General features: G+C 37.9%; 1 protein-coding gene across 1 annotated transcript in view; it reads left to right on the top strand.

The window, feature by feature from the left end:
• slc4a5a (solute carrier family 4 member 5a) overlaps positions 1-27,002 on the top strand; it is a 62,765-nt gene extending 35,763 nt beyond the window's left edge. The window contains exons 14-26 of the mRNA XM_072433686.1: positions 9,244-9,377; positions 10,710-10,981; positions 14,064-14,098; positions 14,212-14,403; positions 15,119-15,232; positions 16,935-17,096; positions 17,938-18,116; positions 19,372-19,444; positions 20,288-20,356; positions 23,495-23,668; positions 24,446-24,616; positions 24,875-24,933; positions 26,166-27,002. Coding sequence (XP_072289787.1) covers positions 9,244-9,377; positions 10,710-10,981; positions 14,064-14,098; positions 14,212-14,403; positions 15,119-15,232; positions 16,935-17,096; positions 17,938-18,116; positions 19,372-19,444; positions 20,288-20,356; positions 23,495-23,668; positions 24,446-24,616; positions 24,875-24,933; positions 26,166-26,334 — 1,803 coding nt within the window. The 3' untranslated portion in view covers positions 26,335-27,002. The remainder of the gene's footprint in view (positions 1-9,243; positions 9,378-10,709; positions 10,982-14,063; positions 14,099-14,211; positions 14,404-15,118; positions 15,233-16,934; positions 17,097-17,937; positions 18,117-19,371; positions 19,445-20,287; positions 20,357-23,494; positions 23,669-24,445; positions 24,617-24,874; positions 24,934-26,165) is intronic.
• Positions 27,003-27,609: the final 607 nt, after the last annotated feature.

Raw genomic sequence — 27,609 nt, 5'->3', positions numbered from 1 at the left:
AAAAATACATGATTACAGTATATACAGTATTTTAGGGTATATTGTTTTTTTTTAATATGTGTTTTTAGCTTTATTTTGGATCTCTTGTGTTAGATTTTTGCGCACAATAAGCGTTTAGTTTAGTTTATTATTATTTTTAGTTTATTTATGAGTGACTATGCATATAAAACATAGACCCACAGGAAAGACGCTTGTGCCAGGTCATTGCAAAGTTGCTCATTTCCAGATATAAAATACAATACCAGTACGGTATACATTTCAAGTATATTAATACAATCACTCATCCAGTCATTCATTTAGTAAAACCAGTCCCACCCCCACACACACATACTATTTATTTACATATTTATAATTCATGTCGCTGTATTCACGACTGTTCAGTGTGTACAGGTTTGTTTGCTTGGAAACCATTGTTTCATCAGGCGTGTGCACATTTCATAATTCGTACATGATATGATTTGGCGTGGGAGGCTGTTCCAGAGGGTTATGGATCTGTCGGAGAATGAGGTCCGACCGAACGAGCTTCTGCTTCTCCGAACACTGCACACTCAGATAATACCACTCGTTTCTAGTGATTTTAAACCTAAAAGACGTTTAAGAAGGTTTTATTTTTGCGCTTTACAGCCTATACAATATGTCTCCTCCCACGTCCGTACACACTGCATTATAGATGAAGAAGTGTTGGATTATAAACAGTTAATGAAACCATAACTTGAACAAAACTATCAGTGTTGACAAAGATGACTTAAAAAAAAGATCAGTTTTTGTTTCCGCTGCCTCGTGAGTCTTGAACATCCTCAGTTATTTTCTTTCTTTTGTATCCTCAAATTAAAAGGCTTTCCTCCTACGACCTCGTCTATTTCCAGTCCCTTCGCTGCTGTAATATTAGACCAAATGCCGGGTTTGTGTTGGATGTGCTCCAGAATGGGATGACTTTGTCCTCTTTTTGAATCAGTGCTTTGCTGAGGCACAGAACGAAAAGGCTTTGAATGCATTACACAGTTGTACCAAAAGAAACGGCTTGAATTTGAGTATTCACAAACTTGTTTTAAGTCAATTTTAACCCTTAAGATTGGATTAGTTGGTCAAGATATTTTATTGGTTTCACGGTATTTCCAATAGGCTGATTTTTCTCTTTTGGAAATCTGTTTGAGGAGTAAGAAAAATGCACTTGGATAAGTCTGAAGTGTAAACAAGTTCTCGTGTTTGTCTAATTATTACTTTTTTGGTGGAATAGTTTCGAGAAAAGTTGGAAATTGCAGGAACTAGACATTTAATAAGCGTCGCATCAAAAATACAGAAACAATTTACTCCAAACGGACATTTTTGACCTTTAAACAATCAGTAAATGTTTAAGCTTCACCAAAATTGTCAAACTAGAGAAAGAAATCTTAATTTAATTATGTTTCCCTTTGTTTTACTGAAAAGTGTAGTCAAACGTAAGATCATTTAGCTTGAAACTATAAAAATATCTGCTCAGAACTCACCAATACTCAATTTAAGATCAATATTCTGAATTAAATACATGGAACATATAACTTTTAGCAGTACTACTTGTATTTGTTGTACTACTTTGATTACTTCTGTTGTTCTCGATGAAGAACTAAATTGTGTTGCTTGAGTGAAAACACAGAAACAGGAGGAAACAAATACTCAAAGTAAAAGTATGACAGAAAATTGTCTACTTAAGTACAAGTATTGAAGTCCTTGTTTAAAAATGTAGAAAGTAAAAGTATTTTGAAACTGTTAAATCATAAAAACTAAGTTCAAAATAAATTAAAAAGCACAGATTTTCAAACAGAAAAAACGTAATCGATTTCCCAATGTTTCTACCTGTTTTCATTTGCATATTTGTGTTGAATACTTTTTTTTAAGAATGTAGTGACGTAAAAGTAAAAAGTATCCACTGTAAAATTGTACTTTTACTTTTATACTTTCCACCACTGTCCGGATGCTACAACTACAACTTGTGCCACTGCTGCTAAAAGTGCAGTTTGTGTGTCATTTTAATCCATTTAGGTTAAATATAGTCACCGTCTCTATTGCGGAGCAGCTCTTACTCTGACTGTCTTTGATTTATTTCATTTATTTATCCATCGTACATTGGACTAACGCTTCCTGACAGAATAAGATGAAAAACAAGCGCAGACCGTCGCACGTAATTGAGTTTGACTTCCCGTGCATAAAGAGCAATGTCCTAGTTTAGAGACCGCGACGAGGAACTTCATCAACAACATGTACTTTAATCAGTGTTCGTGTAGCGTCGTTTGATTGAAAAGCTGCACATTTACAGTATAGCGTCATTTTTGGACACAGTTGATCATGCTTTTATTCACTAAGACAGACAACTAAACATTACTGTATTTTCTGGACTATAAGTTGCACCTTTTTTCATAGTTTTGGCCGGGGGTGCGACTTATACTTGTATTTATATTTATACTATACTTGTACTTATACTCTGGAGCAACTTATATGTGATATTATTTGTTATTTTCACACTTGCAACCACATTTCATACTCCAGTGCAACTTTTATATGTTTTTTTCTTCTCTATTACCGTATTTTCCGGACTATAAGTTGCACCTTTTTTCATAGTTTTGGCCGGGGTGCTTCTTATACTTACATTTATACTTATATACTCCAGTGCAACTCATATATGTTTTTTTCTTCTCTATTATGCATTTTTTGGCTGGTGCGACTTATACTCCGGTGCAACTTATAGTACGATAAATACGTACAATCAATAAAGACAACAACAAAAAAACTGTCCGTGACTGTCATGGAATTAGACATACACCGATGCTATTCCGTAACACATCGAGAACACAATTCAACCTAGAATATGAAACGACATAGAAATATCAGACATTTGTATGGCATGCATGGGAGAAAACGCGGGGACTGATCACGCAAGCTGTGGTAAGCAGCCTGCGTGATCCTCCTGCGTCTCACCCTGTTTTTTCCCATGCTGGTTGGTTTTATTAGATATTCTGGAATAGGCGGGTCACATTTCTCATTGGTCAGCTTCACATCAAGGCACTTTGTATTTTTCCGTAGAGATCAAGCCTTGGGTAAACATTACCCAAACTCCTCTGGGCTGTCACCCCCCCTCCTGGGGCAACATTCTTTGGCCCATCTTTACGACCCCTTCACAAATGCAGTTTGTCACACACCCGCTCTTCTCTCAGACTAATGATGCAGATAAAATATCACTATTATGCAGATGAAATACATCACAGAAATATACTCATATATTCACATTTTATCACATTTCCCTCCTGTTTATCAAAGCATTAGTCTACTGTCTCATATGCCAAACATATTATTCTTTTCAGTTTTCAACATGTCTTTCATATAGTTGTTAAAATGACACTTTTACACACAAAAGGTTAAGCACAGTTCTCAACATTGAACAAAATTCTTTTCTCTCGGCCCACAACATGTCTACAGCATTACTGTCCTAAATGTTGAGTCAGATTGGTCAATCTCTGTAATTTGACAAACAGACAATTTGTCTCGTCTATAATTTTGTGCGGTGTGATGGGAAATATCGCAGAAACAAGCGGAAAGCCCTTAAACCCGCTGCTCTCTGGTCAGTCACTTTGACTCGTCAGGGACCTCTCTGGACACCCCAATAGAATCAAATACGTAGTATCAGGTGCTACTGGAACCAGATTGTCCACTAACCTCTCGACCTTGACCCTGCGGTATGGTTCTGGGTGATGCTGGTCTTTGTTATGACCATGGCTGGCCACAAAAGGGATACATAGGCACAACGTCCCACAAGTGTCCCCACACCACCATACGTCCTCGCTTGGTTTCTTAAGAGACCTTCTTCCGCTGCTCGCTTCGGTCACACTTATGACACATATGAACTGGTACATTTCCCATCTCAATTCATAATCTCATTAACATTGCATGTAGTGATGTTGTAGCAGATAAAAAACTCTCTTAGTTAGTGCAAACAACAGTGGCTGTATAATATGCCATTGTGTTTCTTCAGCTACTGTCATGTCAATTGCACATTGTACATTTCACATTACACATCATGCATTTCATAACCTTTCATGTTGATCACTTATTTTCTTCCCTCTATTTTCCAGGTCTGTGTATGTTTCATTTCCCGGTATACACAGTTGTGACACACCATTGTATGTTGATCGATTGTCCCGATTGTCCCGATTGTCCCGATTGTCCGGTGCATAATACAGGTGTTCAGCACCCATATTATCGTCATCGCTGTGATGATGATAACTGTTGATTCTTTTTCCACAGAGTATGGTACTCTGCGCACCGTAGCCTCTGGCTCTCGTTCATCGTAGCAGAGTATAGCACTTTGCGTACTGTAGAATCTGTCTCCTCATCCATTGTAGCAGAGTATCATACTCTACCGTAGACTCTGGACAAAACTCATACAAACGAAGTTCTGCGTCTGCAATGTTATGGATCTGCCGCTGTGTTGTCCAGACATTTCTCTCACTTTCCCATGAGAGCACCCATGTTCTCGTCCCTCCAATGGTCGGTGTGTGGCTCCGTCTCTGTAAACACCACATCTCCAACACGCTCTCTGCTGTGGTGATAAACAAAGTCTTTTCGACAGTTCAGTGCATTTCAAACAGTTTTCTTGTTTACAATTTTTTTTTAGTAATTATTGATTCGGAATATTTGTTTACACGTACATATCCCTCCTTTTTGAGATATGGCTTTGCCCATTTCTCAAACTACTACATTTAACCAAAATCCAATAATCCAGATAGTTTACAACGTTCACTAATCAAGGAAGAGATGGAATTGCGTCTGTCACTCCAACTCCGCAATGTCACCTCTTGACCGTTCACAGTTCAGTGGTCACATCCCTGGCTGAGCCCCTCCTTCCACGGCGCTGGGCCCCCCCTGTGTGTCTGTAATCCAACCCTGCCTCTGTAACTTGTAAATCTGTTACCACCATTTGTTTCAAACTCCAAATGTTTCAAACTCTAAAAGTTTCAAACTCTAAAAGTCTGGTGTCCACGTGTCTCAAACTATAAATGTTTGGTCTCCACGTGTGCGCGCGTATGTATGTGTGTGTGTGCATGTGTGTGTGTATGTGTGTGTGTGTGTGTGTTTGTGTGCGTGCATGTGTGTGTGTGTGTGTGTGTGTGTGCATGTGTGTGTGTATGTGTGTGTGTGTGTGTGTGTGTGTGTGCATGTGTGTGTGTATGTGTGTGTGTGTGTGTGTGTGTGTGTGTGTGGGATTCAAATACATCAAACAATAATAATTATCTCAATAATTCCCCCGTTGAGCTGGCCATAAGGGTCAGTTCACAACTTAGAATTTTTCATCACACAATTAGCATAAAGTTTCACATTTCCTCTGTGGGTGTGGCCTGAATAAAATCACACATCTAATGTAATATGTGCTAATCTTCTATATGTGCTTCAGGTGAGTTTCAAACTCAATCTCTCACACCTGCTCATGTGGTGCTTTACAAACATTGTGTATTAGTTTGTTCTAGCAAGTCTATATGTGTATAACAATCAAAATGATTCTAAACCTTCCCCTTGGTTATAAGGCATGTCGCTTTATCAACCCGTTTTCCCCTGTTGCCTACTTTCTTTGTCTTTTCTCTGTCACGTCACACCTTCCTCTCTGTCTTCCTCTTGTAACGGAGGAACACCCATTTCCAAATTTCTAAACCTGCTTTTTCTTTCTCTCTTTTCACTTACTCTTTACCCTCACTTGTAACCTGCTTTTACTTTCTCTCTGCTGATATAACAACAGATGCTGCATCCCCTGGGAATCCCCTGTTATCCGTTATAATATCCCTGTCATTCTGCTTCTAAACTCATGTATTGATTACCCATCCCCCTGTTTAGTTTTCACTATCTTCAGGTAATCTGCAGGTCTCATAAAATGTATTCTACTCCTGCATTACGCTGCTCTACACTCCTCCAGAGTCTTTGCCAGTCAATAGCCCCTTATCTCTGACTATCTTTTATGACTTGGTGTCCTTTGCCTTTAGTTAATGACCCATTCATGTCTTTCCTGACTTGGTGTCCTTTGCCTTTAGTTAATGACCCATTCATGTCTTTCCTGGGAGGGCATTGGACGTCACTATTTAACTTATTCCCTCACTTACGTCTACATTCAATACCAGGTTTCCTCATGATAATACAAATAAATAAGTTACTGATATACTTTTACTATCACTTTACTTACTGCCCGTTCTACTCCTATGTCCAAAAACATCAGTAGTCACCCATTTACCCATATTATCACTTCCAGGCCTGTGCCTGTATTTGATTCTAAATTTAAAAACACTTCTGTCTTTTCGTCCTGAACTTTCATCTAGTCATGCATTAAGTCCAAAAAGATAATTCTCCTCAAGTCCAAAAATAAAACAAAACAAAACAAAACGTAGCTTTGTTCTGTGCACTCAAAAAAACATGATACCGTAAAAACACAACTTTTGTATTCTATGTCGGGGACAGGAAGTGTCCTGTCTGTGATCACATTCCCCAAAATATTGGCCATCTATGAAAATCTGAATTCATCTTTATCTCTTATCAAGTTTAATAAAATCTTTATAATTGACTGTTGTCAATCAAACAAAACCCTAATTGTGTTCTACAGAGCTCTCATTACTAAAATTTAAAACCATCTGGGTTTAGTTTTACTTATTTCATCAGTTCAGAGCGTCCTCTGAGCTGCTTTCTCCCCATTCTCCTGCCTTGTTGACCCCCCTTATCTCCCCCTCTCTGCCACGTCATCTGAGCATACTGGAAGTCTCCCTCCAAAATCCTCTTATGACTTTTCCTTTGTCTTTTTACAGTTTGGGGTGATAATTTTGGCATTATGTGGTCTCGGTCGTCTGAGAGAAATGCTACTTGCTTTACAGTCACGGTCAATGTCAAGCTTCTAGAGAAAATTCCTTATTAGATTCCTCCGGACATAAACGTGGTGTTTAATGATTCACCCGTGACTGCAAATTTTAGATCTCTCAGAATAACGCCTTGTGACCCTTGTATGATTAATTGTGATTCACACTTGTTAGTTAATCACTTATTAATCCTCATTCACACATTCACACTTTTCTCTTACTTACTTCGCTCGTGCACAGCGCTTACATTCACTCATCTTTATGTCAGTAACAACTCGGCATAAGGCGTAATTCCGTAACACATCGAGAACGCAATTCAACTTAGAATATGAAACGACACAGAAATATCAGACATTTGTATGGCATGCATGGGAGAAAACGCGGGGACTGATCACGCAAGCTGTGGTAAGCAGCCTGCGTGATCCTCCTGCGTCTCACCCTGTTTTTTCCCATGCTGGTTGGTTTTATTAGATATTCTGGAATAGGCGGGTCACATTTCTCATTGGTCAGCCTCACATCAAGGCACTTGGTATTTTTCCATAGAGATCAAGCCTTGGGTAAACATTACCCAAACTCCTCTGGGCTGTCACCCCCCCTCCTGGGGCAACATTCTTTGGCCCATCTTTACGACCCCTTCAGAAATGCAGTTTGTCACACACCCGCTCTTCTCTTAGACTAATGATGCAGATAAAATATCACTATTATGCAGATAAAATATATCACAGAAATATACTCATATATTCACATTTTATCACAGTGACCAGGTGTTAGATCATAGTCGTTTTTTGGAGAAATTTAGAAATGTTGTTTCCCTAAAAAGTAACAGAATCCAAACTATAGATGCAGGCAGATAGATTAAGTCAATATATTTACCTGCTGTATATTCAGGTTTTCTGGCCATAGTCTGGTCTAAAAACTAGTGTATTCCCAAGATGTTTTGTAATATTAACAACATAACTCTAAAGTTTTATTACAGCTAATAAGATTTTTAGTTTTTTTGCACTTGCTAAGACAAAAACCGTTCCTGTAGAAATTGTCTTGGGGAGTGAGGGAACCCCGCTGAGTGTCTTTCTTTCGTTTGGAGCTAAGTGCTTTGACAGTTTTTCACTCCCATGTCGAGTCCAGACGCGGTTTGACACGTTAGACTTCAGCCGCGGGAACTTAAGAACGACGGGGTTTAGTCGATTTCACAATGATGATTCGGTTAATCGATAATGGGGATTATTCAGGTCAAGGGATGTCAAAAATAACTAAGATTAGATATTGTTCCATGATAAAACTAGACAAATCACATGAGCAGGCAAACTGTGACTTTTTCTGAACAGTTTTAGAATTATTTTTTAATATATTTCAAAGTGACTTTTTATTTTATTTTTTATTAGACCTTTTTTTTGGTAAAGCGTTTTTTACTTAATTTTTTTTAATCTGTTTTTATATTGTTTAAGACCTCTGAGTTACATACATATACCAATACATTTTGATTGATAAAACCACATTGTTTGATTAAAAATGGCAGTCTATTGTCAAAAAAACCTTGATCTGAAAGGTTGTTTTTTTTAAATATCATCATGGTATTGAATTAGCTTTCGAGAATTGACTATGTTAAGTATTGCAATATAATCGTAAAAATAAAAAAATATGTGGTAGATGTTGAATAATCGTTAAATTGTGATGTTTTTTCCTCACAATAATTAACGCTAAATTTGTTTATTGTGACATCTGTAATTACATGTGATTGTTGTAAATATCCCAATATATAATCACAATTTTAAATGAATAATTATACTACTATTCTACTATTGTAACAGCAAATAATTGGCCGTGGACCACTGGCTGACACTTACACTTTGTTTCCGTTAAATTTAAATGTAATTCACTTTTTGAGCTCATAAAGCAAAATAAAATAAGTGAATCCATAAAGTATTTGAATGTTTTAGTTAAATCAAAGTAAAATCCTTAATGATTTTACTGTTTTGCGTCAAACATTGTTTCTTTTAAGGCTGCACGGCACGAAAAACAGGGTAATAATCTTCAATAATTATAAGTATTGTTTTAGTATTGCTGTACTTTTTGACACAACAAGTCGAGTTCAAGTAAAACACAAATGGAAATATCTTTAAAAGTGTATAATTTCCATTTACCAGTCAAACAATGTCAAAATAAACACTAAAGCGAGACCAAAATGAGGACAAAATAAAGAAAACCATGAGTTATATCTCTCAGCAAAAACAGCAGCTGTAAATCGCTGTAGAGAGTTATAGAAACATCATTGTACTGTAGATGAGACATGTTTGCTTTTCTCAGACTCACATGTCGCTGGTCATGCTGGTGGTGTGTTTACATGTGGTGGTGGTGGTGGTGGTGGTGCTGTTTCTTGCCGCAGGGCGTGATGGAGAGCTTCCTGGGCACCGCTCTGGCCGGCTCCGTCTTCTGTATGTTCGGAGGACAACCGCTCATCATCCTCAGCTCCACCGGGCCCATCCTCATCTTTGAGAAACTGCTCTTCGAATTCAGCAAGTGAGTTTCATTCAGTTTTATTTTAGTTTATTTGATAGGGACAGATAGAGAAAGTGTCAAGGTGTTTATAGCCAGGGCTAATTTGCAGTCCCCAGGAGGGCTTTTAACTGATCGGAGTTCAACTAAATACAATGTTTAATGAGTTTAAAGGCAACACAGAGCAATAAATACAGTGGATATGTCAAGAAGACAAACTGTAGCGCTGCAATGTACACACACACACACACACACACGCACATACACACACACACACACACACACACACACTTTTACCAAGATATTCTCCTCCATTGTGTTTAGATCTGTGTTGTATTCATCTTATAGGACAGAGTTACTGTGTATTTCCTCATGATCTGTGGTACAAATAATCTTAAAGCTAACCTCAGCTTTAAGCTATAACATGCATTTATGTTTTAATCGTCTTAAAGAAATAATAATAAACTCATTTATGAGTTTGCATGTAGTTTTTTCGCTCACAAATCATACCCATAACCTTATGCCATTCAAAAGTATTATTTTTTTTGTAATTGTGTTTAATATATTCCTAATTGCTTTTGATTTGAATAATAATTTTGTAACTGCATTAAATTAAAAGAATAATTCCATTAATTTGAAGAATACTTTTCTAACTGGATTTCATTTAAATAATACATTTCTAAATTGCCGTTAATTAGAATAAAACAAATGTAAAGAAAACTACATGTTATGTCTAGCTGGCCCCTGTGCAGAGTGTACCCAGGGCCCAAAGTCACTGGGACAGGACCAGTCACCCGCAACCCCAAACGGAACCAGTGGTAAACAATGAATGAATATCTATAATGGGTTTGATCATTAAATGTTTGCTTTTATAGTTTTGCTTGAAAATTAAAATTAAAAATGTTATGTCATGTGGTAAACAAGGGTATAGTCACAGTGATATTAGAGACATAGAGATATTTGCCTGATACCGGTAATTAAACTTCAATTAATCAATTTAAAGACATTTCTGTTGGCAATATTCTGACTATCCTTATAATAATTCACAGAAAATCCACAGAAATATTGAGATATTTTGTCCAGAGAGATTTTTACAGATTAAATACAACGACAACGCATACAAAACAAATTATAGTCAAATCATTTTCAAATATTTTTTGTAAAAAATAAATAAATGAAGACTAGATTGATTGCTTCACATACTTTTTTGTGTTGTAATAAGTGATACAATTGAAAAACAATGTATGATTTATGTAGGAAATAATTTCTTTTTGATTATAACCAAGAAACATTTTAAAATATGCTTTTGCAGTATAATCTTTTGTATCTTATTGTTTTCCATGTTGTGCTCTGTAGAAAGAACAGCATAGACTACATGGAGCTGCGACTGTGGATCGGGATGCACTCCTGTTTGCAGTGCTTTATCTTAGTGGCCTTTGACGCCAGCTACATCATCAAATACATGACGCGCTTCACAGAGGAAGGCTTCTCCAGCCTCATCTCCTTCATTTTCATCTCCGACGCCATCAAGAAGATGGTGGGCTCCTTCAAATACTACCCCATCAACACAGACTTCAAGCCCGACTCCGTGACCACCTACAAGTGCGAGTGTGTGGCACCGGACCCGAGTGAGTTCACCTCTGACCTCTGACCTCATGAGTCATGGCAAATGAGTTGCTTTAAGAGAGCAGCCGCGTGTTCCTATAGAATGATAACGCGTTAAAAAGAGCCAATTATGATCAGCTATTGTCAAATATTAAAGTCGTTTTCAGCTGCTTCACTGCTTTTTCAAAATAATTGGACGTGACACAATTCTGCATGAGAGAAAACAACATGGTCTGACAAACACTGACATGATCAAACACTGTCAAAGGGACTTTCATGTGGTTTTATGTCACATGTGCCTCTGTTTGTGTTACAGACGTTACTGGTGCAGGATCAGTATTGTTAATGTCAGCTTTGGTGATTCAAACTATGGAAGAAAGTGTGTATTAAGTCCCTAGGCATTCATTTACAAATGCCAGGCTGATTTAAAATCCTTTTATTTCAAATCATTGCAGTTCCTTATAACGTGTAACAATAATATTTGGTTTGATAGATATGTCCATTGATAGATTGATAGATGGATACATATTGTCTCAAGTGTCAAAACAAATACTCAGGTTAAATCATTGTCCAATCTTTTTAGTGGCATAGTATTGAGTATAATTGACTGAATATTAAAAAAATGGTTTGGAATATATTTTGCTGTACAATGTATCATATCAACAGTAGATCTAAGTGCACTATTTACAGTATGATAAACACAAGCAAATGACCTTTAAATGGCCATCAACATCTTAAATCATCTCCTATTCAATATTTGCATTTTAATCCTCTTTCTTTTACACATTGATGAGTTGGGAGCCGTTTTGCCCGCCCTTATTGCCCGTGCACGCTGATGTATAAGTGTCGTGCTTCTTATTGGTTTCCGGGAATTGTGGGTGAAACGATGACTCTATGTCACGCACAGATATAACGACCTTATTATTATGAGTTTTTTATCCGCTCACATTTATGCCGCTGTTCAAAATAACATGTCGACGTGTAGACCTTGGGGAGGCTCATCCATCAAACATATAGAAAACAGGAACTCTCACCTGCCAACGACGTCTTTTAGCTGTAAATTATTCGCAATAATAATGTGTGAATTATGCACCGGCAGCGTATGCTATATTTAATGCACGAGTAAATCATATTAGAGGTTGAAGGAGAATTATTATGCAAACTGTTTGAGCTGTTTAACCAGGTTGAATAGCTGTGCTGCTAAATTGGCTGTTTTAAATTGTCGATCCCAAATATGGACAGCAGGGGGCATCAGACTTAACACAAGCTTCATAAGAAAGTTCAGCAAAAGAATACGTTTAACACTTGAAACAGTCCCAATTATGAAGTTGTAAAGCCACATCAAAGCACAATATATTCTTTTTTATGTACTTTATACTTTACTTAAGTCAACAATGATTTCTGTAACTCATGTGTGTCTTGTCTGTCTTTGCCATGCTCTAACGACGTGGCTGCCGTCTGTTACAAGTAAGTGTCAAAAGTATAAGAAATAAAGCTTCCTTGGTGCACTCTTTTGGCTTCAAGTTAGCGTTGGAACAGTGCTGGGAAGTAACTGAATACAGAATGCAGTTTTTACAATCAGAAGAATACATTGTGGTATTTGATCATGAAATTTAGTCCTCAAACTGCACTGAACTTGTGAGAAAAGATTGGAAATGCAACATAGTTTAATGTGTGATAAAGCTTCTCTTATTTTATGTATAAATGCATAGCAAAAACAAATGGCAGTTTTAATCCTATGCCATGTTTTCACACTATAACATAATTTAACTTCAGTATGAAATTCTTTATTCTATTTTATCTTATTTTATATATTTTTTGCAATTGTTATTATTATTATTCATTGTTGTTGCACCTTAACGCTAAAGAAAGTTCCTAGTTTCTGGTTTTTTTTCCCTGACAAATGGCAATACAGTATTCTGATTGGCTAAAATACAAATACATTTTACTACAGGTGTTAAATATTCTGTAACTACCATGATTTTCAAAGTATTCTTCCCAACACTGCTTTTTCGAAGGACCATTATGTTAAAAAGTCCACATTGTAAACTCCCAGGACTGAAATGTGAACCGCTAAACTGGAATTAGTTTCATGCAAACTGTGAATGTTCAAATCACTTATTGCAATTTAAAGGTCCCATAACATGCAAAATCGACTTTTCAGAGCTTTTGACCTTCTTACATTGCTATTTGTGCTTCATATATGTAACCAGAGTGTTTTTTTGATTGATTCCCACAGTGTTTAGCTATATTACAGACTATCTCCTTTCCTCGAATCTCCAAACTGACAGGGGGTGTCTACAAGACCGCGTCATAACCCCAGGCACGCGTCCTGCCGCCTGCCGCCTCCCGCCCCCTCCCCCCGACTCCGCGCTGCTGCAGGCTCGTCTCCCCATACAAGCCCCGGAGTTTTTCTGCTTCGATTTACGACGAAACACGGCTCAAAGAGGCCCAAAACGTCATTAATGATATCGCACTCTTTACTATTATCACAATGGTGAAGGTTTATGTGGCAGTTGATGCAGCAACCGGGAAAATAAACGGAGAGAAGTTCTATCCGATACTGAAAAAACAGGAAATAAGAGCACGATGAACATAAGACTTTTATATATATATATATCTATAGATATATCTGTTCTGCGCACGCTGTAGAATAAACACCAGATTTATTTAGTCTCAAAGTAGTGTTGATCTGAAGTTCTATCGTTTCTCACTCATTCGCGCGGAGCGGCGCATCGCGGAGCAGACAGCTGTGGGGCTACGTCACGCGTGGGCGGGGCACACACGCGCTCTGAGACTACGTCACGGGTTGGGCGGGGGAGCCAGATCGCTCTTCGCAAGGGTGGGGGCGAATATCAAACCAAGCCGTTTGCATTTCCGGGTTGGTGAGGGGGTCCAAGGTCTGGGTGATATTTCTTAACTATTATGTTAAGGGTGTCGCACAACACTTATTATTATCAATTATACACTTAGGATAGACTACGAAACGTGAAAAAAAGTATGTTATGGCACCTTTAAACTCGCAGCCCTAAAAAAAATGGCCGTATTCTCATTCTTATTTGTTCTCTTTTGTGTTCAGTGGCTGCAATGTTCCCCCACGTTCAGTCCCAGTGCCAGATAACACTTCATCTCTGTCTGGGGTAAGTTTGTTGTTTTCCATTACAATTTCTCATTCATTTAGTTCCTGGACGAAACTCCAAACTGTTGCGTTGCTTTGTTGTCATCCGTCTCGAACTGTGTTTCATTTCCGCAGTTGAATTTGACAGGCGTGGACTGGAGCCAGCTCAGTAAAAAGGACTGCCTGACGTACGGAGGCTCGTTGGTGGGGAAATCGTGTAAATTTGTCCCGGATTTGGCGCTCATGTCCTTCATCCTCTTCTTTGGGACCTACTCCATGACCGTCAGCCTGAAAAAGTTCAAGTTCAGCCGCTACTTCCCCACCAAGGTGCTCCCGCCTTTACCACTGCTCTGGCTTTTAATATATTAAGATACTAATTACAAAAAGCACTTTGTAGGTTAAGCTAAGTAGCCCCAAAAATGTAATTAAGTAAATGACGGCAGTTCAGTGCAGTCGTAAACGCTGCAACATTAGAGTGATAAACTCAATAACATCAAGTAATATATAAAAGAATAATGTCGTCATCTGTAATAATGCAGTTTATTTACAATTACTGTTACTCTTTATTAACTTGTAGTAACTTCAATAACGCTTTAGAACAAGATTATGTTAACTATTTATAAGGCGTTAATAAGCACTCGTTATTTCATTTATAAGAACTTATAAGGCATTTTCTAGTATTTGTAGATGTTAATAAGGCATTAAATAAATCATGAACAATACACACAGACACACACACACAGACACACACAGAGACACACACACACACAGACACAGAGACACACACACACACACAGAGAGAAACACACACACACACGCACACACGCACACACACACGCACACACGCACAGACACACACACGCACACACGCACAGACACACACACACACACACACACACCTTATATATAAGAAGTATACTCTACTTTTCTCCTTTGAGAAGAAGGTTCTCTTTTGCAAAAAACACATTCAGAAATAATTGTGTGTAATTATGTATCTCGTTTAGTACTTTTCACCGTGTGTGTCTTGTCTCCTTCTCCACAGCTGAGGAAACTGATCAGTGACTTCTCCATCTTCATGGCCATCATGACCTTTGTAGGACTGGACATGTTGGTGGGGCTCAAAACGCCCAAACTCATCGTTCCCACAGAGTTTAAGGTGATTGTCATAACTACAAATACTATATATACAGTTAAAATTGTATAAGATTGTAGATGACTCAGTGGAGGAAGAAGTATTTATAGTAGTTTGTGTCTTAAGTAAAAGTACAGATACACAAATCTACCTAATTGAAATGTACTACAGATTTTGAGATCGATTAAAAAGTCAAATGTAATTTTTTACTGACCTTTACTATACTGAGGTTTACTATACTGACCTTTACTTTACTGACCTTTACTATACTGACGTTTACTATACTGACCTTTACTTTACTGACCTTTACTATACTGACCTTTACTATACTGACCTTTACTGTACTGACCTTTACTATACTGACGTTTACTATACTGACCTTTACTATACTGTACTGACCTTTACTATATATACTGACGTTTACTATACTGACCTTTACTATACTGTACTGACCTTTACTATATATACTGACGTTTACTATACTGACCTTTACTATACTGACCTTTACTATCAAAACCAGATTTAGAGAGACTTATCCATGCGTTTGTCTCCAGTAGATTAGACTACTGTAATGGCCTGCTCACTGGCCTCTCCAAACGAGCTGTAAAACAGCTGCAGTACATCCAGAACGCTGCTGCTCGGGTCCTGACCAGAACCACCAAGTATGATCACATTAGTCCTGTTCTCAGGTCTCTGCACTGGCTCCCTGTGGCTCAGAGAATAGACTTTAAAGCAGCTCTGCTTGTGTACAAGTCTCTCCATGGCCTAGCACCAAAGTACATCTTGGATATGTTAGTGCCATATGAACCATCTCGGACTCTGAGGACCTCAGGGACCGGCCTCCTGCAGGTGCCAGAGTCAGGACAAAACATGGGGAATCTGCGTTTCAGTTTTATGCAGCTAAAATCTGGAACAGTCTTCCTGAAGATGTGAGACAGGCTTCAACTCTGACAATGTTCAAATCTAAGCTATAAACAGTTTTGTTTAGCTGCGCATATGACTGAAAGGATTTTTTCTTTGCACTCTTCTCTTTTGTTTGGGATTTTATTAGTTTAGAAAATCAGTTGGATTGATAATTTTTAATTTAGTTAATTTTATTGTATTTCTGTTTCTGTAATTTCTTTGTGATTTGAATGCATTTTTCCTGCTGTGAAGCACTTTGAATTGCCTTGTGTATGAAATGTGCTCTACAAATAAACTTGCCTTGCCTTGCTTTGCCTACTATACTGACCCTTACTATACTGACCTTTACTTTACTGACCTTTACTTTACTGACCTTTACTATACTGACGTTTTCTATACTGACGTTTACTATACTGACCTTTACTATACTGACCTTTACTATACTGACCTTTACTATGCTGATGTTTACTTTACTGACGTTTACTATACTGACCTTTACTATACTGACCTTTACTATACTGACCTTTACTATACTGACCTTTACTATGCTGATGTTTACTTTACTGACGTTTATTATACTGACCTTCACTATACTGACCTTTACTTTACTGACCTTTACTATACTGACCTTTACTATACTGACCTTTACTTTACTGACGTTTACTATACTGACCTTTACTATACTGACCTTTACTTTACTGACCTTTACTATACTGACCTTTACTATACTGACCTTTACTATACTGTACTGACCTTTACTATACTGACCTTTACTATACTGACCTTTACTATACTGACGTTTTCCCTGTTCGTCCTTGACCAGCCGACCCGCCCCGGCCGTGGCTGGATCGTGATGCCCTTTGGTAAAAACCCCTGGTGGGTTTATGTGGCCAGTGCAGTCCCCGCACTGCTCGTCACCATCCTCATCTTCATGGACCAACAGATCAGTGCCGTCATCGTCAACCGCAAAGAGAACAAACTCAAAGTACGTTTGTGAAGTCTCAGGCATGACAAAGTGCATCTGAGTAAAGCAAAAGAAAGATTAAATTATTATTTGTTTATCTAAATGTGTTTTAGTCTGTGCAATAAATATTTTTGGTTACGTGGCTTAAAATATACTCAAACAAGTACTGCTATCAAAATTGTATGTAGTATGCATTACGAATCCTAAAAGTACTATTTATTTACTAGTAATAGTTTGTTTGAACACAGTTTCAGTAGCATTTTAGATCAGTATTTACACATTCATTAAACAGTTTCAATTTGAATTAAGTTTTTTTGCAACTGCAATTAGAGTATTTTCTGAGCTCACCGACACTAATGAAGTTTAATCATTAAGAGACAAATCAAAATGTATACAGTTTTACTACTGTTTGATGTTTATTGGATAAAAGTATGAATAAAAACTATTTTGTTATTTACTAGCTTATAAAACATGATTGATAATTGTGTTTTCTGAATTAGGAAAGCCAAATGGAGAATTTCAAACTGAAATATCCATTTTGATGCTGTTTATCTAAGTTAGTTTATTTTAATTCATTTTAGTTTAGTTGAATTTAGTTTAGTTGTCGTTAGAAGTACAACAGACGTAAGTTACAAACACTAAAAGCACCAAGACATTTCCACACATTGAAATGAGCAAAAAAGAGTGTTTAAAGCTTTTTCTCTCCCAGTCCTTACGAGCTTGATCTGCCCCATGGTGTATGACATATTCTGGATGGTTTTGGAGTTTTATTTTTTTTTTAAGTTAGACTAATCTCCACAATTGCCCCAGTATATGTTGCGTAAACAGATGTGGAGTGATGTGTGTGCTTTGTGAATGTCAGAAAGGCTGCGGGTACCACCTGGACCTGCTGTGGGTGGGCATCCTGATGGCGGTCTGCTCCTTCATGGGTCTGCCCTGGTACGTCGCTGCCACGGTCATCTCCATCGCTCACATCGACTCTCTGAAGATGGAGAGCGAGTCCAGCGCGCCCGGGGAGCAGCCGCAGTTCCTCGGGGTCAGGTACGTGTCCCTTCACAAGAGAGTTCTGGTGCATTTGGGGAAAAAATACCCAAAAATATTGTTGTTTACTTAGGATTTATCAGCGTCTGTGTTGTGTTTGGTTTCCTTTCAACACCATCTTTGGTCAATAATTAAAAAAAGACTAAAGACTTTATTATTTAGACAAGCTTTTGATTGTGAAGATCTATTATTTTGTCAATTTTCTCCTTGAATGAAAAGTGTGTTATATATCAAATTAAATGTATTATTATGATTATTAATTAAAAAAAAAAAATTAAAAAAGGCAAAAGTTCACCTGTGATGGAAGGAACATCATTTATTTGTAAGGTTTTGTGAATCCTATTTCAAAAGATATTGTAGATTTGTCCCAAGTTTTGTCAAGCAGAATTGAATGAATACCGGTGGTACATTTTTCAGATACTTTTTTGTGTGTACTGTAATTGATTGGAGCAACATTTGAAACCACAATTTAAAAATCCCATTGCCCCATCCACAATGAAAGGATAATAAATGACAGTGTGAATCAGTCTTAGTTGTCAGTATTTTTATTATTTTATTTTTGCTCTCAAAGTTGAAAATCAGTATTTCTCACAGGGAAACGTGGATTGGCCCAAATGTTCTAGAAAACAAAGGAAAGCGTTTACGGTCCACAGATTGTTGAACTTTGAATCTTTTTTTAACATCATGTGTCTTGAATTTGTCCATCATAAGGAAAAAGGCCTCACACCAAAGACACATTATTCATTAGAAAATATAATACAAAATTAGTTACAGTATTTTTTAGAGAATACTGCCATTTTTTTGTCGAGGCTTCAATGATTTTGTCAAGTATTAAAAGGGAAAATCAACTTGAATGAGTTTTTAACCTGTTCCCTCATCATTAGTAATCCTGAATTGTCCTGTAACTGAGGCTCGAGTGCTCAGACATTTCAGGTTTAATTTATGTTCTCTGACAGTGTATTTTCACAAGGAACCTGCAGGGGGAGCTCTATCATGAAAGTTCTGCTTTAAAAACCTTTATGATGTTTGGAACAGGAAGTCAATGGACATGTTTATGTTACTAAGGTTTACAATGGGCAAAATGTTTATTGAACTTATGAAATAGTTCAATAATAAGTATCTGAAAGAAGCATACGTGATACTGTAGGTCTCATTTAAACCACCAACATTGTATGAATAATTAGAACTTTACAGAAAAACTGCATCAGAACATAAAGCACAAGATAAAGCACATGTTGTGTTTTTGTGTCCAAAGGGAGCAGAGGATGACGGGTCTGCTGGTGTTCGGCCTCACTGGAGTCTCCATTTTCCTGGCTCCCGTCCTGAAGGTACAAAACAAACTTTACACCTCGTCCTCTTTTACCGTTCATTTTCCCCGTAAAGAAGGTAAAAGTATGACAAGTTTGAAAGCTTGTGCTTCTGAAACTGTAAAACCGGCCAAGTTCTTAAAATGAAATTTTAATGTTTTTGCTGTTGTTGTTTTTTACTTAAAACAATGCCATTATACACAGTAGTTAAAACTGCATCATGTCTTTAAACACTTAATATTTACATTTTTCAAAACGTTCTGTGGGATAAATTAATGGGTGATTTACTTCTGGAATTCTCCCTGATAATATCACAGGGGCAAATCATTCCAAATGTGAAGATGTCAGTTTTGCATAATATTGGACATATAACTAACTTAATCTTTGATAGAGATAAACAAATTACCATAAAAAGAAGATTAAAAATATAAATACATCAATTATATTTTCATAGGATTAAGATAATCCTTTATTAAACGAAAATAATACAACATTTTCATTTGAAATTAAATTTACAAACAAATGTTAAAATTGCGCTTGTGATTGAAAAACCTGTACTACATTGATGAATTAACATGTGAAACGAAACAGACTTCATGACTTAAAGTAAATACAAAATAAAAAATACTCTGCCCAGTAATACAGGCCGGATATATTTTGGGAAACGCCGGTATTTTATTTATTGTTTCTTATTTGTCTGTTTCTTTGTAAGCTGTACTTTTCTAAACCTTTTCTTGTGTGTTTTCTGTTTGTCACATGATTGAGTTTGGATTGAATTGTTCTGTCATATTTTACCGTCCTTAATAATTAAAAGATGATGTTATTTTTGGACTAAGTGTCTCTTTCCCGTGTCTCTCCCGTCAGTACATCCCAATGCCGGTGCTGTACGGCGTGTTTCTGTACATGGGCGTGGCCTCTCTCAGCGGGATACAGGTACAAACGCCACTCCCTGTTTGACTTTCTCTGTTTTTTAAGGTGGCGGGAGCCGGTTGTGAGCCGGCAATGCACTTCACGTAGAAAACAATTCACATTAAAGGCCTGATTTCACAAAAGACACAAGAAAATGTTAAATTTGTACAGATTATTGCCGTTTGTTTTGTTAATGAATGAGGGATTACACAGACTTTTCCACCTTAACGCCAAAGAGCTGTGCAAAGCTGGGATAAAACAGACTTAAGGCATTATTATTGGACATATGTGTATTGTTTGTTTGTTTGTTTGTTTGTTTGTTTGTTTGTTTGTTTGTTTGTTTGTTGCAATAGTATTTTTTGTAGTTGTAGTAGCTTTAGTAGTAGTAGTTGTTGTTGTTGTAGTTAGTAATTGTTGTGGTTGTAGTAGTTTTAGTAGTTGTAGTAGTTATAATAGTTGCAATAGTAATTGTTGCAGTCGTTGTAATCTTCTTAATTGTTTTTGTAGTAGTAGTAACAGTAGTAGTAGTAGTAGTAGTATTAGTAGTAGTAGCAGTGTTAGTAGTAATAGTAATTACTGTTGTATTAATAGAAGCAGTAGTAGTAGTAAAAGCAGTAGTGGTAGAAGCAGTAGTAGTAGTAGTAGTAGTAGTAGTAGTAGTAGTAGTAGTAGTAGTAGTAGTAGTAGAAGTAGAAGTAATAGTAATTGCTGTTGTATTAATAGTTGTAGTAGTAGTAGTAGTAGTAGTAGTAGTAGTAATAGTAATTGTTGTTGTATTAATAGAAGCAGTAGTAGTAGTAAAAGCAGTAGTAGTAGTAGTAGTAGTAGCAGTATTAGTAGTAATAGTAATTGCTGTTGTGTTAATAGAAGCAGTAGTAGTAGTAGTAGTAGTAGTAGTAGTAGTAGTAGTAGTAGTAGTAGTAGTAGTAGTAGTAGTAGTAGTAGAAGTAATAGTAATTGCTGTTGTATTAATAGAAGCAGTAGTAGTAGTAAAAGCAGTAGTAGTAGTAGTAGTAGTAGCAGTATTAGTAGTAATAGTAATTGCTGTTGTGTTAATAGAAGCAGTAGTAGTAGTAGTAGTAGTAGCAGTATTAGTAGTAATAGTAATTGCTGTTGTGTTAATAGAAGCAGTAGTAGTAGTAAAAGCAGTAGTAGTAGAAGCAGTAGTAGTAGTAGTAGTAGTAGTAGTAGTAGTAGTAGTAGTAGTAGAATCAGTAGTAGTAGTAGTAATAGTAGTAGTAGTAGTAGTAGAATCAGTAGTAGTAGTAGTAGTAGTAGTAGTAGTAGTAGTAGTAGTAGTAGTAGTAGTAGTAGTAGTAGAATCAGGAGTAGTAGTAGTAGTAATAGTAATTGCTGTTGTATTAATAGTTGTAGTAGTAGTAGTAATAGTAATAGTAATTGTTGTTGTATTAATAGAAGCAGTAGTAGTAGTAAAAGCAGTAGTAGTAGTAGTAGCAGTATTAGTAGTAATAGTAATTGCTGTTGTGTTAATAGAAGCAGTAGTAGTAGTAGTAGTAGTAGCAGTATTAGTAGTAATAGTAATTGCTGTTGTGTTAATAGAAGCAGTAGTAGTAGTAAAAGCAGTAGTAGTAGAAGCAGTAGTAGTAGTAGTAGTAGTAGTAGTAGAATCAGTAGTAGTAGTAGTAGTAGTAGTAGTAGTAGTAGTAGTAGTAGTAGTAGTAGTAGTAGAATCAGTAGTAGTAGTAGTAGTAGTAGTAGTAGTAGTAGTAGTAGTAGTAGTAGAAGCAGTAGTAGTAGTAGTAGTAGTAGTGGTAGTAGTAGTAGTAGTTGTAGTAGTAGTAGTAATAGTAATTGTTGTTGTATTAATAGAAGCAGTAGTAGTAGTAAAAGCAGTAGTAGTAGTAGTAGTAGTAGCAGTATTAGTAGTAATAGTAATTGCTGTTGTGTTAATAGAAGCAGCAGTAGTAGTAGTAGTAGTAGTAGTAGTAAGGCACTGGTACAGCTGGCAGCCCGGTGTAAACGCTCTCTCTTCTTTCTCACACTTATTGTGCTTTATCTCCTATATTTTGTAAGTATAGTTAGTATATTTTTTCTATTTTACTGTACGATAGGGACACGCGCTGGAATAGTTTTTTAATTCAACTGTTTTTGACTTTTTTCGGCTGGATTTCAGCGTTTTTCGTTGCGTTCGTTGTGTTGTTGTGACGTGAGCTAGCTCCGAGCGAGCCCACCAGCCCCCCCCGCGCCCTCCGGCCGCGCTAAAGTACGGCGTGTCGTCGGTACACGTTTATATACACGTTTATATGAAAGAGGAACTTGACGAACGATCGGGACACGCACTGGAATCGCTTTGAATTAACTTGTTTTGACTTTATTCGGCTGGATTGAGTGTTTTCGTCGTGTCGTTGCGATGTGTCTTGGCTCTGAGTCCCCCGGCCCCGCCCCCCGGCTCCGGCCCCGCCTCCCGGCTCCGGCCCCGCCCCCCGGCTCCGGCCCCGCCCCCTGGCCGGCGCCGTACCGCGTTTCCACAAAGGAGGAACTCATGAAACTGCGGAGAACAGTCGTCTTACCCGGAGATCGTCACGTTATCCCGTCGCAATACTGACCTAACCTAATACTGATGTGCAATTCTGTCGTATGTGCAATTGCTGTTGGAATTCATGTGCAATTCATGTGCAATTACTGTGAAATTCATGTGCAATCTATGTGCTGTCGTGACACATATTCATGTGCAATTACTGTCGGGATCACATGCAATGGTATTTATTTATTTGTCTATGGGAGTTTTTATTTATTTATAGGAGATCTTCTAGTGAAAGTGTTTTTCAGACTTCCTATAAGTGATCTGTTCTTCTGTATCTACCTCTGGATCTACCTGCGTTGCACCAATGAAATTTCCCCATGTGGGACAATAAAGGAATATCTTATCTTATCTTATCTTAGTAGTAGTAGTAGTAGTAGTAGTAGAATCAGTAGTAGTAGTAGTAGTAGTAGTAGTAGTAGTAGAATTAGTAGTAGTAGTAGTAGTAGTAGTAGCAGTAGCAGTAGCAGTAGTAGTAGTAGTAGCAGTAGCAGTAGCAGTAGTAGTAGTAGTAGTAGTAGTAGTAGTAGTAGCAGTAGCAGTAGCAGTAGTAGTAGTAGTAGTAGTAGCAGTAGTAGTAGTAGTACAGTTACTCTTGTCTCTGTGCTTGTCCTCTTCAGTTCTGGGACAGGATCAAGTTGTACCTGATGCCCTCCAAACACCAGCCGGACTTCACGTACCTGCGCCACGTGCCCCTGCGGAAGGTCCACCTCTTCACCCTGGTCCAGATCATGTGCCTGGCCGTTCTCTGGATCCTCAAATCCACCTTCCTCGCCATCGTCTTCCCCGTGATGGTAAAGCCCTCCTCCCCAGAGACCCCACACGCGCCGACATGTTTGATCAGGGAATGTCACAGTCCTCAGTGTAAATATTAGAGGGGCTGTTTGTTATCACGCCTGCTGTGTCTGGGGGGCGGCCCAAAGGCAGGGTCTCAGAGGTTAGGGCTGGCTTATAGTGACAAAACTTATCTACCGTATTTTCTGGACTATAAGTGGCACCGGAGTATAAGTCGCACCAGCCAAAAAATGCATAATAGAGAAGGAAAAAACATATAAGTTGAGCTGGAGTATGAAATGCGGTTGCAAGTGTGAAAATAACAAATAATCTCACATATAAGTCGCTCCGGAGTATAAGTATAAATATAAGTATAAGTCGCACCCCGGCCAAAACTATGAAAAAAGGTGCGCTTTATAGTCCGGAAATTACGGTATTTATAATCTTGATAACAATATTCAGACGATATTATGTAAATCCAACAGAAATATGTTGAAGTAAATGTATTAGTTGAGGTTTAATTATCAGACAAATTTGAAATGTCTGTAAAACGTATCACAAAAGTACACAAATATCACAATATACACATATTACACAGTTTGTATTGTCCACCTCTGTCCTTTCTATGATCCCGATTATCCACATGAAACAAAAACTGGCACAAACTTCCACCTCCTCTCCGTCATCATGGATATAAATAAACGATAGCCTCAGAAAGTGGTGATGATATGAAACTGTAGTGCTTTTTGCTGATTGCATAAATAACCCTCATGTCTTTGGCTGACGACCCGCTTCAGATCCTGGGACTGATGGTGGTCCGAAAGATGCTGGACATGGTGTTCTCTCAGCACGACCTGGCCTGGATCGACGACCTGCTGCCTGGGAAGGATAAGAAGAAAGGAGATGACAAGAAAAATGGAAAAGAGAGGGAGAAGAAGAAGTCTAAGGGGGATGACAGCGAGGAGGAGGTGAGATGTGTCTTTGCTGACCCCCAGTGGGCACGAGTAATACTGCATGTTCATCACCCTTCCAGTCACTTTACATTCAAACGAGCTTTTTTGCTCAAACTTTGCCATTTCCTGTGCTAAAGCGATGACAATCAATACATTTATTTTACATTTTCTGCTTCATAACTGTTGCCACGTGAATGGGTAAAAATAAATAGGTCCTTGTGAAGCGTTGGCCTTTGGAGGTCTCAAAGTGTCACGTTTGAATGTCTATTTCAGGAGAAGTACCGGTCGTATTCGAACCACTCCCCGAGCTCCGAGTCAGACCTGGACCGCAGGTACTGTGTCCTGAAACTGCACATCCCCTACAGAGACCTGGTCTATCCCGACATGACTCAGACCCAGTGGGGCGCCTACTGCCAGCCCTCTCCCAAAAACAGGGTGTAGAGGCATTATAAGGGTTGGGGGCGGGTCTCTTCCATGATTACATATGATATACTTCTTCATCTATACATGCTTAATCCAATAGGGGCTGATATAGTTTGATTTTCCTCAGAGTTTTACTGTGTTACTATCATCCAGACTATTACCAAGGCTTAATATGCAACAAAATCCTACAATAACTGCACATTTTCCTTACTATCAGTTATCTTGATAAGCCTAGTCCCGTGTGAACCTCCTGCTTCTTCCCATTATGTAACTGGATCTGTATTATTCATCTTTATTGTGTAGCTGCTTCAGGAATAATAGAGACATGTTTGTATTTGAAGGTGTAGTGCCGGGTCTCCTCCCTGTGTACTTTGAGGCAATGCAGATACTCTGTGGGCGTGTTTACACTGTGATCTGAGCCTGTGTATTCCTGTCATTCTCGTGCATTATTCATGTGTGTAGCATGTTGTGTGTGGAGGGATGGAGCTGCTGTTTGAACACTTTAAGAATGTGGGAAATACACAACTTGTAACGATGTTGTACTACAGCCGACGCAGTGCTTTCATTACGCAACAGACATCAAGGTTTTGGTTGTTTCTTTTTCCTCTTTGTGACACGTGGCTCTGCTTCATAACTGCTGCAGGGTCGAGGACTCTCAGCTTCTATGTACCGGGACATGTTTTTCTCTCATGTTTTTCCTTTCACACAATTCAAAACTGTCCTTTGTGTCTGCATTGTCTCAGAGAGACACGGTCTGGAAATCACAGCCATTTTGTTCTGAAGGTGGAGAAATGAGTGTGTTCTGTTTATAATGATAAATGTGTGTAATACATAGAAATAATTCAAAGTTTGCAGTTACATTTCGACCAAACCTCAGCTGTTTCAGTAGAACACAAGTCCATTTTAGTTAAACTTGTGATTTGTAGAACTTAATCACTTTAGACACCTTTGTTAGTAGTGATACATTACACAGATAGTATTCAAATGAGTTTATTTAAATCATAATTACAAGACAATCTTGCCATTGTTTTGTAGCCATCAGTGTTCAAAGCACATTCTAGTATTGAATCTCAGTCCTGGCTCTCCACTTCCTGTCCTCTCTTTCTGTGTTGTGTTTGGTAACGGCCCGTTCCCTCCTCAGCATCACGCTGCACCTGAAGATCTCGTGCCCATCGTCCCCTGCCGTGCCCATGGGGCGGGGCCAGGCCTCCTGCCCCGTGCCTCAGGTCAAGATCGAGATGGAGTCAGACTACGATTCAGACCTGGACCGACAGCAGCCGCGTGACATGAGCAGTGAGACCACCCTGTGACGCTTCCTGTTCTGGACGTTACTATGATACACTGACTGACCAAATGGCACATGGTCTCTTGTAGTGTACCACAAATACATTTATATTTATAATAGAGAAAGTATAACTATATTCTATGTATTTTTGATGTAACATTCTCTTTTTACACATGTTTAGGACAATTATATTTTTTATGCATTATGCTAATCTACAGCCAAGGAACCAACTACACTAAACTACATTATTTAAATTAAAAACCACGGAAACTCCCGAATCAGATCCATCTCTGTGTGAACAGACTTAAGCAGTACAGTGCCCACAAAGTATTGTACAAGCCACTATGCAGTATTTTAACATTCTATACAAAGATGTATTAATTTGTATTCATTAGAATATTTGTCATTCATCGTGTATTACTTTTGGACCCACTAATGTACTTTTTAAGACCAGATTATTCCATTCTGTTTTTGCAATTATGATGATTCTTATTGCGATAACACTTGTTGGGCTTCATTCCTCTCCCATGTGAACACGGCCTGTACTAAAAACATGTGTTTGTTCTGTTCCTTTGTTTGACCCAAAACAAAAAGAAACAACCAAAAACTGTGATGTGCAAATGTTGCCCTGAAGGAAACAACTGATGTACTGAAAGTTTGTGCAATTATTAAAATCTTACTCAGTAAAACGTGGACTGGAGTTTTTTGTTTTTATTGATGAACAAACATTTTACACAGTGTGATAGAGATCGTGTTTCTCAAAGAGTTCATTCAGCCAACTTCATGTGTGTTTTTAAGTTACAGAAGGTGATGCTGGTTTCATTTTTCACTATCACAAGATGTTGTAGACGTTTTGACTGCCGTGTGGAAGTCATTTTCAATCTGAAGGTACTGGTCTGAGGCTGTTCAAATGTTAGTCTCGTTGTCTGCGACCCGAAAGACCCGACACGAGGTCAACAGGGAAACAAAGTCAGAGCAGTTTCAGTGTAAATCTCAGGACTAATCTAGCTCCCCCTTTTAGCTGCTCGGATCAGTAGCTTTAGATTGAAAATGACTTCTGCTTGGCTGTCAAAATATCTGGATTTAAAAAGAAAGTGATTAATTTTTTTTGCACAACTTCATATTCTTACAAAAATATATCCCTTCTTCCACTTCCCTTTAAACGTCTTCTTAACCCGGATGTTTGCGAGAACATTTACCTCAAATACCACCACAAAGTGCATCGAAAGCTATAAAAAATGTCTATAACTTGCTACTGTAATATATTGAAACATAGAAAATAGGGCTGCACAATACATCG

This window comes from Eucyclogobius newberryi, unplaced genomic scaffold (assembly GCF_026437365.1).
Source record: "Eucyclogobius newberryi isolate DKJ021-1_F unplaced genomic scaffold, fEucNew1.0.hap1 SCAF_6, whole genome shotgun sequence".
In the NCBI taxonomy this organism is placed as follows: Eukaryota; Metazoa; Chordata; class Actinopteri; order Gobiiformes; family Gobiidae; genus Eucyclogobius; species Eucyclogobius newberryi.
The sequence above is the reverse complement of the archived record's forward strand: the minus strand, read 5'-3'. Positions and strand labels throughout refer to the sequence as shown.